The 18,294-nt window shown below is 31.7% G+C and overlaps 1 protein-coding gene across 1 annotated transcript in view; it reads right to left on the bottom strand.

Annotated features, from left to right (window-relative positions):
* ValRS (Valyl-tRNA synthetase) overlaps positions 1 to 18,294 on the bottom strand; it is a 464,082-nt gene that overhangs the window by 37,718 nt on the left and 408,070 nt on the right. The window contains exon 23 of the mRNA XM_090401956.1: positions 5,657 to 5,768. Coding sequence (XP_090258082.1) covers positions 5,657 to 5,768 — 112 coding nt within the window. The remainder of the gene's footprint in view (positions 1 to 5,656; positions 5,769 to 18,294) is intronic.

Below are 18,294 nucleotides of genomic sequence, written 5' to 3'. Positions count from 1 at the left end.
TCTTTATGCAGACAATGTTATACTCTTAAATAATTCAAGCAAGTCTTCAAGGATTCTACATACCAGATACTGAATTCGAAACTTTTATGCAGATGTATGTAAATGCCACTTACACAGCATTGATCACAATGAGCAAAACAAAGAATATTTTGGAGTTTAATAAAGGGCTTATTGTGGGTGCCCATCTGGCTGGAGCCATGATTTTGAAAACAGCAGAACTGACTAGTTTCTCAAAAGGTGAGATATTCTGAGTGTTTAATCAGTGGAAAAATAACCACATTGCTTGTCTAAGAGGCATAAATGTGGTCCTAAGATAGTCTGTGAGGAACAATATCGCTGTTGTCTTGAGGAGGCATGTATGGACAAACAGAACTTCCTGTGTGCAGCAGTAGACCAAAGCATTTAATGAAGGCTGTTCCCAACTCATATCTCACCAAAGTATGTACAGGGAATTGAAGAGGATCGGTACTGGCAGCTGCATGCCTATAGGGAAACACCATATTAAATAAAAGTTTCTATGGTGAATACATGTATAACTGAACTGAATAACTGCCAGAGCAAATAAGTGTGAAAATCAGTAATAATTAATTAGGTCTTAGAAGACCAAAAATGTAAGACCTGATTAATTTGGAAGAAGATTGATTACAAGCTAGTAATAATGAAAACAATCATATATATATATCCTTTGAGCATACATATCATGAATGATGCCTTCCTTGACTCATGAAAGATTTCTAACCTATAGTATATGTATTACTATGAGATGATTAAAGGCAAGATCATCAATCCTATTCTAAAGATCAAACACTGGTTTCAAACCACTAGTCTCTGATATGCAGAGTGATGGTCTCATATCAGGCAACTAAAATCACCTGTTTGTGAGAGTCTTCCCAAAGACTTTCACAAACAGATGATTATTCAACAATCCTTCTTGGTCTTTTCTTAAGTATCCTGGAATAATCAGTAGAGAAATTATCTATAATTCTTGCATTCAGTTTTATTTTCCTTTATTAAATATATTTGTATATTAAATTTAAATATACAATGTATGATTTACTTGAATTATATGGGATTTGACCTAAGTTTCTTAATTCCAAAACCAGCAGTGTGACCAACTGAAAGATCAACCAACCAATTATTATTATTACTGATATGAACACTATCATCCTGTTATGAGCTCTCATAGTAGGATGATAGGAATAATGAAACATCTTATTTAAGTGCTAGATTTTTAATATTCAATTTGATGAAGAAACACCACAGTTAATTATTAGAAGTTATGGAATTCCTAACAAACATGTGAAAGTAATCAAAGAAGTGTATAAGGGAAGTAAAGTTGTGTTACTGCACAGCAAATCACATTCGAATGGTTTGAGATAAGTAGTTTGAGACATTATTATACTTTTATTTGAATTCCTACATAAATGGCTACAGACAGCCTCTCCCTACATTACCTGAAATACTTTAAATTTAATGTCTTTCATGATTACTGTCAATAATAGTGCAATTTTGTAACACATAAACTCTAGATTATCAAGAGGCATCCTGCCTAATTAGATTTTACCACAGCCATTCCACATATCTTGCTTTGTCACTGACCTTTATGGTATGGAAAAGCTGCAACTGTGGTTGCTTTGATATTCTGAGGTAAGTAATCAGTTCTAGCACAGAGATCACATACAGTGTGAATCTTGAGGGGAAGGACTAGAGTGGTTTTGATGATGTTCCATCAAAATAGAATAGTTCTGTTACTGCAGTATTCTATGTCCTTGGTGGCTGAATGGATAAAGTTTCTAACTTTGCAATGAACAACTGTGGGTTGTTGTTCCAGCATAAGTTTGTGAATCATTAGGTGACAGATAATTTTTACTGGAAGATGTGCTTATTTTGTTTACTGGAAGGTTTAAGTGGCATTAAAAAAAACATTGAATTTCTAAAGGAGGTCTTCTAGATCATGTGGAAGTCTGCTTCTTGGCCAATCCACAGTACCAAAGTCAACTGGCATTATAGACAACTGATTGACACACACACACACACACATACACACACACACACACATCCATTAAAAAGAATATTTATGTGTTTCATATTCATTTCATATTTCATTCATATTGAATGAAACCACAAATTCTATAGTCCCATGCACTTCAGTGAAAAGAAGAAAAGATAATTTTATCATAATCAATTTATGTATTAACATGAATCTTATTTTCATACTCGCAAGCATTGCATAACCAACTTTGTTGGGCTGAAATTAAAATAAGAAAGATATGGAAAGGTTTTAGTTTTGAGCATGATAAAACTGAATATCACATTGAAAGAAGAATATATAAGAAAGTTATAAAAATAATCAAAATTGAGCAGCTTTTACAGGCAAACTGTAGATGCAAATATACATATATTATGCAAGAAAGCAAGAACTTTGGAGACACAGTGGCAAACTCTGAAGAAAACAATGATTGATTCAGTCAGGAAAGCATGTAGCAAAGTTGTTTGCAAGAATAGGAAAAATATATTTTGGGGATCAAGAAGTTAATGGGATAGGCCTGGAAAAGAAAGCACATCAATGTATCGAGGAAGCTAGTCAACAGATGTCTCAAGAGTTAGAAAAAAAAAAAAGGTAACAGAGCTAGCTATGTGTAAATATACTAAACAAGTCATGGGAAATATCATGCAGGTGATAAAATGTTTTGATTACAAAAAAAAAAAAAAAAAAAAAAAAAGCTTAGAAATAGGTGAAATGAGGATAAAGATATTCTAGATGTTTTGAGTAGTTGGTATATTGTTATATGAAATATACCAAAAATTGGTATATGAGAGTGACAAAAATTGTGAGAGAACAGAAGAAAATATTCAATATGAATGAAATCAACATGAGGTAGAAAAAACCCATCAGAAATGTGAAATATGGAAAGGCAGCTGAATAGATGAAATGCAACTAGAAATGCTCAAACATGGAGAAGTGAAAGTTTTACAGTGGCTGCACTGCATTTTTCAGAAGGCCTAATCAGAAGGATGAATTCCAGATGATAGGAGTAGAGCTTTATGTATAAGAAGCAGAGTATCCCATCTCTAAAAAGGGAATGTGAGAATTACAGAGTACATAAGAATACAAGCACGCCTAAGAAGAGTAAAAGATGTTTGTTCTAAAATTGTGCATAAGACAATATATGGATTACATTATGAAGGAAAGTGGCATTAAACCTGATGTCAAAACCGGAGAAATTCAATTCAATACATTCAATTATGCAGGTGTTATACTCCTAATTCTCATAGAAAGGCTTATACGCTGGTTATACATAATTATTAATTGACTTAAGGAATTCACAACGTACAATTAGAATATAAATTAAATTAAACTTTAATATATATTTCCAATATTTCGGCAATGTCACGTTGCTGTTTTCAACGGAACTTACAATAAAGACACGTGCACGCAGGCACTATATACAGTAAATGAGGAGTAAATGAGTAAAATCCTCATTTACTGTATACAGTGCCTGCGTGCATGTGTCTTTATTGTAAGTTCCTTTGAAAACAGCAACGTGACATTGCCAAAATATTGGAAATATATATTAAAGTTTAATTTAATTTATATTCTATTGTACGTTGTGAATTCCTTAAGTCAATTAATAATTAAGTTATACTCCTAAATAAACCCATTACAAGTCTTCAGGATTCTTTAACTGAGTAATCGCTGTATCAAATGTTAATGAAAATCTGCAATAAAAAAGACAAAAATTATGAAATAGGCAGGAACATGGAAAAATTTTTATTATATCAGCAGCATTCTCAATAATGAATCTATGCAACAAGTAAAACATTTCAACTGCTTGGCAATTTTTAGTGAAGGTGGCAAATTAAATGTAGAAAAAAAGACAGCAGAATAAGAAAAACTTGTATGGTAGGGAGACATTAATAAATTTATATGTAATAAGAGAGAAATTAGCCAAAACACTAAAGTTGCAGTGCATAAGACTTCAATAACTTAAAGTCAACTTTAAGATCTGCGAGTTGGGTTAAAAAATAAAACAGCAATCAATAGCACCATCATACACATTTGCTGGTCTGGTTGGCTAAGTGGTTAGCATACCAACTCTCCAACCAACAAGCTGTGGGTTTGAATCCCACTGTGGGCATGGTTGTTTGTGATTGTCTTTAGGTGGAAGATGAATTTCATTGCTTGATACTGCTCCAATAAGTAGGGTGGTGTGAGACCATCACCCTACTTATTGGAGGCCTGAAGTGGCTTGAAAAAGTTCCACATTTGGTCTCTAGAGCAGGGTTTCAAGACTATGTAAAAAAAATGAAAAATACAAAAAATGTATATATAAAAATGGAAAAAAAAAAAATTCTTAGCCACCCACAGTACAAAATGTACTACAAGTTTGCAAAAATAATCTCTCATGGATGGGACAACAAAAAAAATATATTAAAAATGAAGACTGATCGTTATTAGATATTAAAAATAGCACTGTTAGTATTCAAAAACGTGTGGACAGAGCCAATCTAAATGTTCACTTAATGGAAGATGAAAGGTTAGCAATGTTAACCTTTCATATAGGGAAGGATTACATGCAACTAATTAAATTTCACTTTGAATTTAGGAAATATTATAATAGAGTTTAACTTAGAGGAATGACTAACAAATATTACTTTCAAATTATCATTATATATATATGTAACTCGAAAACAGGAAGTACATGACACACAGTTAAAATTTCACTACTAGTTTGCTTTTTTTTTATATTTTTAATTTGGCTCCCATCAAAGAAAGCTTGTTTCGTAAACCTACAGTACTCCACATCTGTATTTGAAACACCTGTTTTCTGATTTTTTTATCTTCCATTTTGTATAACTAATTATATTCCTTTCGAACATCTTTTTAACATGATTAAAAAGATATTCGAAAGGTCAAAGACATATATTATTCACACCAGTAATATTCTACAATCCATGGACAAATCTGTTTCAAATGCTTTCATTTGGAAGTTCACTAGATTTGAAATAAACTCTGAGGTATGTAATATCAAATATTAGCCAGGTTCAAGCATAGCTGTCCAGAGGGGAATTGTGCTCAGAAAATACAAAATCAGAAATCTAACATTCTCATCAATATTATTATTCGTAATTTAATGAAGACCATGAAATATCAGATATTCTACAACAGGTAAGAAAAAATATTATAAATGAATAGTATTTATTTAAAATGTAACATTTTAAACAAATATCAAATATAACATTTCCGTTTCTTTGCTATTTAGTGATTTAAAAGAACTAAAAAAGCTCTTGTAACATAGTTCATAGCAGAGAAACTCTTTGATTGGAAAATCTTATGTAAACCTATCCTAGAATGTAAGGAATCTTTAAATAGCTTTTCAAACGAAGGTGAGTTATATGGTCTGAGAGAGAGGTGGCAGAGTTTCCATTCCAGAAACCAAGGTGTTCATCCCACAAAATAGGCAAGTTAGCTAGAAAAAAATATACACACAAATGAAACATAAGAATATACAAACAGAATTAACCTCCATATCAATTTTTAATTTAGTTTATACAAAATTTAGTCCTTGTGTTCTAGGGATTAGTGGAGCATAACATGCTAAGGGGAAACATATAAATTAGCACACTGAAGGTATGGATAAAATTCAGTACTTACGATCCACTTTATTTTTGGCAAGCTGATAATCAGACCGCAAGGAACGCACTTTGTGTATGATAGTCTGTACAAATTCAACCTCTTTCTCCACCTTTTCATCTTTCCAACAATACTAATAAAATGCAAACAAAAACATAAGAAAGAGTATTAAACTATTTCTATACTTTGTTAATACTATTTAAAGATAATATTAATGTCATGATCATATTTTGTATCATGGGATGGATCACTTCATAAAAGCAACATTGAAAATGTCTGTTGATTCATCTCTTAATATTTAATTGATACTTCTTTTTTGCATAAAATTGCATGAGTTATGATGTAAAGCAAATTGTTTCAATAAAGCAAAATGGAAATATTTCATTATCACTGGAAAGTTCTCAATGGTCTTTACTCATTGGAGACCTAAAGTGGCTTGAAATATTTCCATTTTTGGTGGCTAGAGAAATGTTCCTAGATTATCTGATCTTAGCCCATGGTACAAATTCTAATATATATATAAGGCTTACATTTCATGGGCGGGATTAATATATATATATATATATATATAAAAAGAGAGTCAAGTACTGATTCTATTCTCCAATTTCAGAGAATCCAAATGTAAATTCATAATTGCTATTGTTTTTATCAGGTAAATAAGTTAATCAGCTCTCATTATAGACATAATGATTGCAGCAAACTTCCTCACCATAAAGAATTACCATAAAGTCCTGGTCAAAGCTTCATAGTAGCAAAGCTAATTTAAGGAAATTCATTAAATATAAGGCTTACATTTCATGGGTAGGATTAATATATATATCTATATATAAAAAAAGAGAGTCACGTACTGATTCTATTCTCCAATTTCAGAGGATCCAAATGTAAATTCATAATTGCTATTGTTTTTATCAGGTAAATAAGTTAATCAGCTCTCATTATAAACATAATGATTGCAGCAAACTTGCTCACTATAAAGAATTACCATAAAGTCCTGGTCAAAGCTCCACAGTAGCAAAGCTAATTTAAGGAAATTCATTAAAGCAAACTTTAGACTAGAATAAATCTTTTGTGTTTTTCTGTATTTCTCCTATAATAAGAAATTTTCAAATCATATCCAGTCACCAGAATTATATGGAAGCAATGAGTACATTCAAAAGGGATATCATCATCATCAAATTCCTGCCATGTACCCTCAAGGGGTGTACAGGATATGACAGTACTACATGAAAAAATTACATCATTACTAACTTCTTATCTACAATTTTCCTCCAAATCAGTCTGTTACTTGTCAAGACTCCAACATTATCAGATCTTATATTTCTATCGTCTAAGGCACTTTAGATATTAAAGGGATATTAAGAAATAAATCATAAAAGGTGTTACTGATTTAATAAATCAGTAACAAAGTAAGAAATGAATAGCAATACAAAGAAATGAAATTAAACAATAATTTAACACTTTTAAAAAATAGTTATTACTTAATCCTGTTTTCATGTGACTCTCATTCATGAAAGGTTGTATTATATATATATATATATATATATATATATATGTGCAGGGCCATAAATCATGAAGGGGTTTAAAATGTGAATAACTTTTGATTATTAATTTTTTTTTTTTTTTTTTTTTTTTTTTTTTTTTTTTTTAGGTATTCTAAGGAACATTTGGGAAATTAATCATGGAAAAGTTCAACCCAACAAACCAAAATTGTTGTACAATTTTATTTTGAAAATCAGCATTTGATTGGCCATTAACTGGCTGTCAAATTCTTCAGATCTGATGGCTCCCAACTTCTTCCTATGGGGTGTTACCTGTAGGAAAAGGTCTATGTGAACAAGTCCCATGCAACCCGATAGCTGAAGGAGAATATTTATGCAAAAATTAGGGTGCTGCAGCTAGAAACTTTAACAACTGTCATGAAACATGCCATAGAAAGGACCCATCTTTGTGCTTTGTGAAGCCAAAAATGGAAGGCATTTGCGTGAAGAGAGAGAATCAAAATAATAAATAAAATAAAAATTTTATTAAATGTTTAAACCCCTTTGTGATTTATGGGACATCCTGTGTGTGTGTGTGTGTGTGTGTGTATACACAGTCATACCCCGACTTACGTGAATCCGGAGTTACGAAGTTTCTTATATGTACGTATTCCCGCCCCGCTTCATGCCTCACCACTAGTCGTATCTTTCCAGCGTCGGCCGCATTTGCCAGTGTCGCACATGCTGTAAACAAGCACTGACATGTTTCGTGCGGTCTCCATTCATACACGATTTTTATAGTCTACAAACCTTGCAATTGCTTAATGTTATGTTCTTGATAAAAATTTTATCACATAAAAAATAATAATGTCATCCAAAAGAAGCAAGTCCGATTCCTCTACAGCTAGCAAGAAAAGAAAAACATTGACTTTGGAAACAAAACTCAACATTATTAAGGATTTTGAAGGTGGAATGAAAATTTGTGAGCTAGCAAAGAAGTTCAATCTACAGGAATCCACAGTAAGAACAATCATAAAAGAAAGGTTTACAGATTTTGGAGGACATAGATTCTGACGAGTAACGAATTGTAGCCATAAAGCAAGGAATAAAAAAGCCTTGGCTTGCTATAAAGAAATTTTGCGTGACAAGAAAAAGACATTATGCTGTCAGACGAATCTATTAGATTTTATGAAACCATCGACATCGAAATAACTTTTTTTTTTATGTATGAAAAACTACAATTATGATTATATTTCTTAAAAAATATAGGTGTTTTTGTAAACCTCTGGTCCCAATTAACTAATATTTTGTATGTTTGTATATATAAATTACATGCAAAATTATACCCGGAGTTATTACACGAATTCGACTTATGTGCTTTTTGTTGGTCCCATCTACCGCGTAACTTCGGGGTATAACTGTATATACAGGGTGTTCGGGATAAATTTGACAGTTTCGTAAGGAAAAAGAAAATCTTCTTTGTATCTATTAAATTTAATGAATTGACAAAAAAACATTACAGGCAGAGTTAATTACAATACTATCAACAAGATTTACTCAAAATAACCACCATTAGCATCGATCACAGCTTCAATTCTGCTTCAGAACCTCGAACAAGCTGATGCTACAGTCTCCCTGGGAAGGGCCGCAAAAACTGTTTTAATTTTATCCATTAACTGGGCTTTTGTATTACTGGAAGTGCGATTGGTGTCTTTTTCAACTGCGCCCCATACAAAATAATCCATGGGGTTAAGGTCTGGGGAGTTTGGAGGCCAAACATTTGGACTGGTGAAGTCGTAGAAATTTTCAGACAACCATTTTTGACTTTTCCCAGAGGTGTGGCAAGGGGCCGAATCCTGCTGCCATACATACGGCCTACCATTGGCTACCCTTGTTATCCAGGGCTTGACTACAGTTAGCAACTCCACGAACAAAGCCCGAATTCCAATGCCAGGGTTCTTCAACACCTGTTCCTGCAGATTTGCAAGGAATTCTGCTGTACGAATGCAATCAGATCGTCTGCTAGGGATCTTTCTTCTTGCTACATCCTCGTAGTCACCATTGCAAGTCTCTAGTTCATGCCTGATTGTTTTTACTGTATTCAGGGAGCATTGGGCAGCAGTCGTAATATCCTTATTTTGATGGCGGGCACGAATCATCATGATACAAGTTATTCTCTTCCATGATTCAGGTGGGTTCCAGCTATCCATCCTTTCTGACATCTTGTATATGAATGAAGAAGGGTCCAAACTTTTAAATGAAGAGAAGTGTGTGTTAATACATGTAACTTACGGAAAAATATAATTAATTATAAATATGTCAAATTTATCCCGAACACCCTGTATATATATACATACACTTTTTTTTTAAAACATAATTTAGAAACTCTGCTCTAGAGCTAAACATGAACTTTTCAAGTCACTTCAAGTTATCAATAAGATGAACAGTGGACTCACACTAGGCAATGAAATTCATCTTCCACCTGAAGACATTTACAAACATCCATATCTATTCATGGATATCAAACTTGCAGCCTATTGGTTACAGAATAAGTATGCTGTTCATTGGCATTGTTGGCCAAGTGGATATAATTTCGCCAAATGTTCTTAAAAACTATCAACTCAAACTTATTTTGCCTATTTTCTACAGGAGTATTCCTGTATCAAATCATTGGCTTTTTTCACTCCAGTTAAATTAAGACACTGACGATATGTATTTTAAAACATATATTGAAAAAAATGATATAAGAGTAATTTTTTTGAGTAATTTATTGAAGCTTTTTGCTGAAACTGCTTCAGAAAATATAATTGGTAAAAATTATAACTGAATTCTTAAAACCATTAAAAATGCAAAATCTGAAAACACTATAACACAATTTACATCAAACAATATAACCCAATTATAAATTTATCAAACTATAACCCTCACACCTGATGAAATGACCATTTTAAACAAAGGCTTAAATTTTGTAGTCTTCCCATAATATGTACCAAACAAAGATATTATCATTGAAATCCAGGCTAAATTGGAAACAGATCCCAATAAAGAAGTAATACTTCATAAAATAAATTAACATCATCAATAACAAAATAAAAATACAGTCTAACATTACTCCTAACCTACTGGAAGCTTTGTTATCACTAAAAAAAGAACCTACATATTATGATCACAAAAGCAGACAAAGGTGATATAGTGGCTATCATAAATAAAACGGATTATTACAATAAAATCATGGAAATTTTGAATGATCAAAACATGTATCAAAAAATTCCAAGCTACCCACTTCTAACCTCATAAAACAAATTAATAATGTATTAGAAAAATTAAAATATCAAAATAAGATAGACAAAATTCATAAAGTAGGTTATTCAATACACTCGATAATTTCATATAAAAGCACTACCACATCACCTTTATCAAAATTCATAATAAAATTACTCAAACCATTATTAACCATGTCTCTAAATTTATGATTAAACATACTGATGACTTATTCCAAAAATATCGACCTAACTTTATCTCACAAAAACATCCTTACTTCATAGACACAACAGCAATACAGTTGCTCCTTGAACAACACAGGTTCACTTATATGTGGATTTTTTTCAATAAATATATCGGAAAAATTTTTTGAGATTTGCAACAATTTGAAAAAATTCACAGATGAACTACTTTAGCCTAGAAATATCCAAAAAATTAAGAAAAAGTTAGGTATGTCAAGAATGCATAAAATATGCACAAATCTATTATAAAAAGTTCAAATTTATCAAAACTCATACTTAGACCATACATAGTAACATTTGCAGTATTAAATCATAACTGCATAAAATTAACTTTTAATTAATTAGTTAAATTTAAGTAATAAGCATAAAAAAATTTCTGAATTCATTCATTAGTGTATAGGCTAGGCTAACATAAAGCAATCATATTGCCTTCTTCGTTATCAATGCATGAATTGTTATCCCTGTAAATAAATATGAATTTCTTTTTCACATTATCTTTTCATTTTTGATGTCTGTTAGTAATACATATAATATCTACAATGTTTTGTATCATATGAGACAATATTAATGTAAGTACTGACAGATGATTCGTCTTGTAAACAGATGTAAATTTACGGTATTGATAAATACAGTACAGTACTGTAAATGTATTCTCTCTTTCTTATGATTTTCTTAACATTTTCTTACTGTAGTACTTTTTCTTTCTTACTCTTCTTCTTCCTAACATGGAATATAGGCCATGTGGCCTGTTCCGGTCTCATGCCATCTCTTTCTCGGTCTTCCGATTCTTCTTTTTCCACTTATTTTGTATCTGCATAATATTTTTGGTAGTCTGCTGTTGTCCATTCGATTTAAATGTTCTAGCCATTTTTGTTTAGCCAATGTTCTAGTCATTTCTTTCTTACTAGCTTACTTTATTGTAAGAATACAGTATATAATCATTATAACATACAAAATATGTGTCAATCGACTGTTTATGTTATAGATAAGGCTTCTGGTCAACAGTAGGCTATTAATAGTTAAGTTTTTGGAGAGTCAAAATGTATATGCAGATTTTCTATCATGGGATGGGGAGGGATCAGTGCCCCTAACCCCATGTTGTTCAAGGGTCAACTGTGTATAACAATGTGGACGTCCCCAGAACATTAGATATCGTGAACGCATTACTCCTAGAAGACCATACTCTATACTTTAGAACAGCACTTCCCATACTGTGGGCTGTGGTCCCCTTGGGGGCTGTCAGTTTTGTTGAGGGGACTGTGAAATAATGAAAACAAATTTAAAATGTTTTAAGACCTTATCTTAAAAGAAACATATTTAATTTTTATTATTTATTTATTATTTTATTTTTTATATTTTAATGGAAAAAATCACACATTGGTATTGGTTCACCAATTTTGATTCCTGCATATTTCGGCACTTAACGAATATTAGTAAATATATGCTTATTCATATAAGTTTCATTTCAATTGATAAGAAGCACAAAAAAACCTCACAAATGCAAAATCTTTGCTTATTTAAAGTGGCCAAGTTTTTCACGCTTTAAATTAATATTTCACTGCTAATGTACACAGGTGCAGGTGGTGCATGGGAAAGAAATACACTTGGGGTGCAGAGCGACTGTGCTGATAGCACAGATCATATGCACCAGAACTATAAATGCCAGGGATTCCCTTATTCATGTAATTCACTAATTTCATCTTGTTAGTCTGTGGTGTGCCAGTATCGGTACATGGTACTATTAGATCTATTCTATGTCAAAAATTTAACCCTGATAAGCGGCTGATAAAAAAAACAATCCAGTGAACAATCAGTAGAAGCAGAAACAGACTCACAAACGACAGCATCTCATATTTTATCAGAACAGTCTGCATTGTCTTCAGCAGCAGATGGTAAGAGGCAATGTCGTATGAAAAAATTCGAAAATATGATCCTTCTTATTTGAAATAAGGGTTTGTACCATCATATAATGATTCAAACAAACCTGTGTATAATCTAAGTAGTCATTAAATGACTGCATGCAACCCGGAAAACTTTGTCGCCATCTAGATACTGTTCATGGGGAATATAAGAGTAAGACAATTGAGTTTTTTTCAAAGAAAGGCTGAAGAATTAAAACGATAAGCTGAATGTTTTTCAAAACACTAAATTGAATGACAAATTAGTAAAAGTATCTTTTGAAATTGCTTTGTTAATTGCAAAAACAAAGAAACCTTATACAATTGGTGAAGACCTCGTCTTACCAGCAGCAATAAAAATTTGCAAAACTATCCATGGTTCCGGAATATCAGAACCTTTAAAAAAAAATTATAATAACACAATTAAAAGAAGAATAGACTGCATTGCTGATAATATCATATCTACATTAATTTCACGAATCAAACAAAGTAATACATTTGCCATTCAACTTGATGAATCTACAGATAATATAATGATGCTAATTTAATGGTTTTTGTTAGATACCCCTATAATTTTGTAATTCATGAAGGTGTACTGTTTTGCAGAAATCTTTCTGGTACAACCAAAGGAAAAGATATATTTGAAAAAGTGAATAATTTTTTTAAGGAATATGAAATTGATTGGCAAAAGTGCATCAGGATTTGCACTGATGGTACCACAGCCATGATTGGCAGAATTTCAGGTTTTGTAGCAGAAGTAAAAAAAAAGTTTATCCAAATGCAAGACATGTTCATTATCTTATCCATAAAGAAAACTTAGATTTCGACAAATGGAAGAACAGCTGAGTAAAGTGTTATCAGAAGTTTCTACTACAGTTAATTATATAAGAAATAATGCTATTAATACAAGACTGTTTCATATTTTATGCCGAGAGATGGATTCCAATTATGACATTCTTTTATATCACAAAGAAGTAAGGTAGTTGTCCTGCAGAAAAGTTCTAAAACAAGTTTTAATACTGAAAGATGAACTGGAATTTTTCTTCTTGAGAAGAATCCCATATTAGCATCTCATTTTTGTGATCAAAATTGGTTCTGTTTCAATTCTTATCTGTCAGATTTTTTCAACAAAGTTAATGAACTGAATCTTTCTCTGCAAGGAAAAAGCACTAATATACACTAAACATTAAATTGCAAGCATTTCAAAGTAAACTTTCTACTTAGTCAAAAACTTTTTATGATAATAAAACGGAAATGTTTACTTCTCTTCATGAATATGTTCAAGAGATAATATTTTATTATCAACAGAAAATAAAAGAATAATAATTAACCACCTCACAAATTTTATGGGTTTTTTCAAAAAATATTTTCTTAATTTGAATGAAGATAAATAATATGACTGGATAAGAACACCATTTGCTCCTTCTCTACAATTTAACAATCTTCCATGGTCATCCCAAGAAGAACTAATTGACATGAGAGCAGATTCAACTCTCGAATCAGAATTTGTTAATAGCGATTTATCCAAATTTTGGATTCAACGACAAAAAGAATGTTCTTCATCAATAAATGCAGCCTTAAATATGCTTATTCTTTTCACATCTACATACCTTTGTGAAACAGCATTTTCATCGTTGTTGGTAATTAAAAATAAGCACAGGTCCTGCTTATCAATGGAAGCACTGGAAAGAAATCTAAGAATTGCAGTTTCAAACATTTCACCTGACATTGACTTTTTGTGTAGCAGTATTGAAACACATTCATCACTTTAAATTGTTATTAAACTTCTTTTATGTTTTTAATTCTTACTTTGTTTATTACTAATTGTTTTACGTTCACGTGCTTGTACTTCAAATGAACAATAACAATATATCTATCTATATAAAAATATAAGATAATGTGGCATGTCAAATGTGTATATAAGATGCTAAAAATGTAATGTTTGCATTTGATTTTTGCAATATTCGCTGTGTATGTTTTGTATTGAATATAAATACAATAAATATTATAATAATATATGTCTCTATTATAATTTTTTTTTTTTCAGATGGGATGGAGGCCATGAAATATTTTAATTTTTCCAAAGGGGCCTTTACATCCATAAGTTTGGGAAGCACTGTTTTAGGATAATGTAAAAATTAACACCCAACGACATCTTAACCTTCATAAAATTAATTATTTCAGCAAATTTCTTTAAATTCAACAATGATATCTATATCCAAATTTTTGAACTCCTAATGGGCCAAAATATTAATGGATAATTGGCAAAACTATTTTTGGCACACATCGAATCAAACTGATTAAATACTTCCCTTCTCCCTGGCATTACATTTTATGGCTGATATGTGGACGATGTTCTATGGATTGGGGAAATCAACTAGCATTACTCATCTACAAGCTTAATTAAACGATTTTAGTAATAGACTAAAGTTCACTATAGAAACAGAATACGAAAAATCCATAAATTTCCTAATTTAATGTTAATTAGAATTAACAACAAAATAGTCACAAAGATATTCCACAAACCTACATATACCACTAATTATCTCCTTTTTAACTGATATCATCCTTTCTCCATTAAAAAGTCAGTTATTCTTTCCCAATTTATAAACACAAATTTTCAACCACAAATAATTATCTTAACATGGAGATTAAAAAATTAACACAGATTTTTAAAAACTGAAACTATTCCATGCAATTAATAAATCATGCAAACCAAAACTCATCTAACCAGCCCTACAATTAAAGAAAATTTTCCAACACAAAAGATCATAAACTGACATACGTAAAAGAATACACACAAAGCTTTTAAATACATACTGTATGTCCACATATTGAGACCCTTCGACACTTGTGCGCATGTCAGAAGGAGAATCCATTCCAATAATAGGAATCAATTCGTCTTGTGGGATGAGTTGTTTCTTATTACATGTCGGAAAATAACTTTTCTTTTATGAACATTGTAGTTTTTAAAGTGGTAACTATTTTGCTTGTATAATAGTTGGAAAATTTTACCTTTGAACAATGTGATTTCATGTTGGTGACCAATTTGTACATCCTTTATTTCTCTCTCTCTCCCCTTCAGCATGAATTGACTATTCTTGGCAATCTGCCAAACTCGGTTCTATGAACTGTGGGCAAACAATATTTAAACATACTAACTATTAATTAGTTTTTATTACTAGCCACTTTCTTAAAACCCACCAAATTTCACTGATACAAGGAAATATTAAAATAACACAATGTGGTATACAAATTTCCTTGCCAGCATGGCTGTGATGTCACCTACACAGGCTCATAAAAGATTATCATTCTGATCAAGATTACAGGAACACTTTTGGAATTGCAACATACCCATTCTGGAATATCTAGATAATAAGAGGAATAAAAACCAAAAACAAAAGAAAAAAAATCAAATACTGGGAAAACCGAAATTGTGAGCCATGTGTTTGAACATAAGCACACCCCACAGATTGACAAAGCCATTATAATCGACATACAGAATAATGAAACAATCTTACGAATATCAGAAACCATAACCATAAAGTGTGACAAAAATTCCACAAATGTCCACTGCCCTTATATAATATCAGAGTTGGAAGTTCCATAAAATGCAAATTAAGCCAAGGTTTCTGCAATAGAAAGCAAAACAGGAAATTTGATGCAAACATGAAGTCAACATGACATAGATTCCATTTGTCCTTGAGCTCTGAAGACAACTCTTACATCGAAATGGTTCATACCCCCATAATTTTCTCATTTATCCTTTAATTTTAATAGCTCATTCTTCATATGAGTCCATTATGGAACCACTATATGTTTTTAGTTTGCATATTTTAACCTCCATATTTTTTTTTAATCTCTATTCCACCCCCTTCTGAAAAAGTGCCAATGTATTCCTAATTTAATTGACAGTCCTAAAAAATAATTTCACAGTTCATTATAATTCATTTTTGAATTATAATGAATATATAATGAAGTTACAGTGATGGTTTTAAGAATTCAGTTAAAATTTTTACCAATTATATTTTCTGATGACGTTTCAACAAAAAGCTTAAAGTAAACACGAGGACTCTACAAAGGTATGTCAAAAAATTACTCTTCTTATATCATTTTCTTTCTATATATGTTTTAAAATACATATCATCAATGTCTTAATTTAATTGGAGCAAAAAAGCCAATGATTTAATACAGGGATACTCCTTTAGAACATAGGCAAAATAAGCTTAAGTATTGATATCAATTTAGAGGAGTAGCAGGAAAAAAATTTTTAAGAAAATAAAATAATATCTAAAGTTCTTAAAAACATTTTTTTAAGCATGCAGAAAATTCATTTTCCAGTAACATACCCTTCTGCCTCCATTAAAGGGTCAAAAATGTCATGGGAGATTGTATGCAGTGGTGTGTATGCAGTAGAGGATATTATAATTATACTATATAATAAAAGTTATATTATTACAAGTCTCTAATACTGTAAGCCATTATAGACTTCTAACTGCATCAATCTACCTATATCTTGATCTTCATTTTAATGAAAAGAATAAAAATGGATAACTTATGCAACAAGTTATTTATTATAAAATTTATGGGCAAATATCAAGAGCATTCTCGGTATGAATATGGAATAATTCCAAAATATTACATTCGTACTGTCACATTATTATCTGACTCATATATGTTGTTCATGATAGTTGAGCAAAAAATTTATAATAAGCACTTTGTCATGTAATTTATCCACTTTTATTCTTTTCATAAAAATGTCCACTTGTGTTCCCACTTATATCTGGATCTTTTACCAACTATCACACCAGTAGTTACAGTGAAAAAATGTGATGGGTCTAGTATTTTCAGGGAAGATAGAGTAGACAGGGTGGAGTACTGCTGATGACAGCAGGTGAATTGTAGCCTACAAGAGTGGGAGTCAGCAGGCAGATGGAAGTTCTTTAGAGGCAGTCTGGAAGTGACCAGCATGATAAGGAAGACAAAATCAAGTTATGAGAAGAAACTGGCTGAGCAGACCAAAGGAAATCCCAAGGATGTTATTTTGTTATGTGGCAAATAAGAGGAAGTATAACCATGGAAGGATAACCTTAATGAGTGCTGACAATGGCAAGGTGACATAAGAAGATTAAATAATTAAGTTACTGAGTGACTGCTTTGCAAGGGTATATCACCGAAGTGAGGTTACTGCTGTGACATATGTGGGACAGAGGTGGATGAACTGGAGGTTTTTAAGATATTGCAGAATCTCAACACAAATACAGCTATGGAATGACATGTGATATCAGCTAATGTTCACAAGAGAATTGACAATGCCTTTGACTAGGCTATTTAATCTATCGGTTCTGGAAAAGTTCCAAGGAGGGGTGGAAGGAGGACAACATAATTCCTTTGCATAAAGGAGAATCTAAGTTAATGGTAGCAAATTATAGATCAATCAGTATCTCAGGAGTGATGGTGGTAATAAAGGTACTGGAAACGTTGGTCAAAAAGAGAAATGAGGAATGGGTGGATAAACACATGAAACTGTATGAGGGATAGCATATCTTTGTGATGGGTCAGTCACATCTTAGTAATTTACCAACTTATGATAACAGTGACAGCTTAGATGGATAAAGGAAAAACTGCTACATGATGATACTGCTGGATTTTGCAAAGACACTTGAAAGGATATCACATGGAACTTTGTTATGCAAACTAGAACAAACTGGATGGATATGAGGGTGGCTGATGGACAGGTACCAAAAAGTAGTATTTGGAGGAGCAGAATCCAGGAGAAA

The sequence above is a fragment of the Typopeltis vanoorti genome, chromosome 12 (assembly GCF_054136105.1).
Source record: "Typopeltis vanoorti isolate ZY-2024b chromosome 12, IOZ_Tvanoo_1.0, whole genome shotgun sequence".
NCBI lineage: Eukaryota > Metazoa > Arthropoda > Arachnida > Uropygi > Thelyphonidae > Typopeltis > Typopeltis vanoorti.
This window is presented reverse-complemented; position numbering and strand designations above follow the sequence as displayed.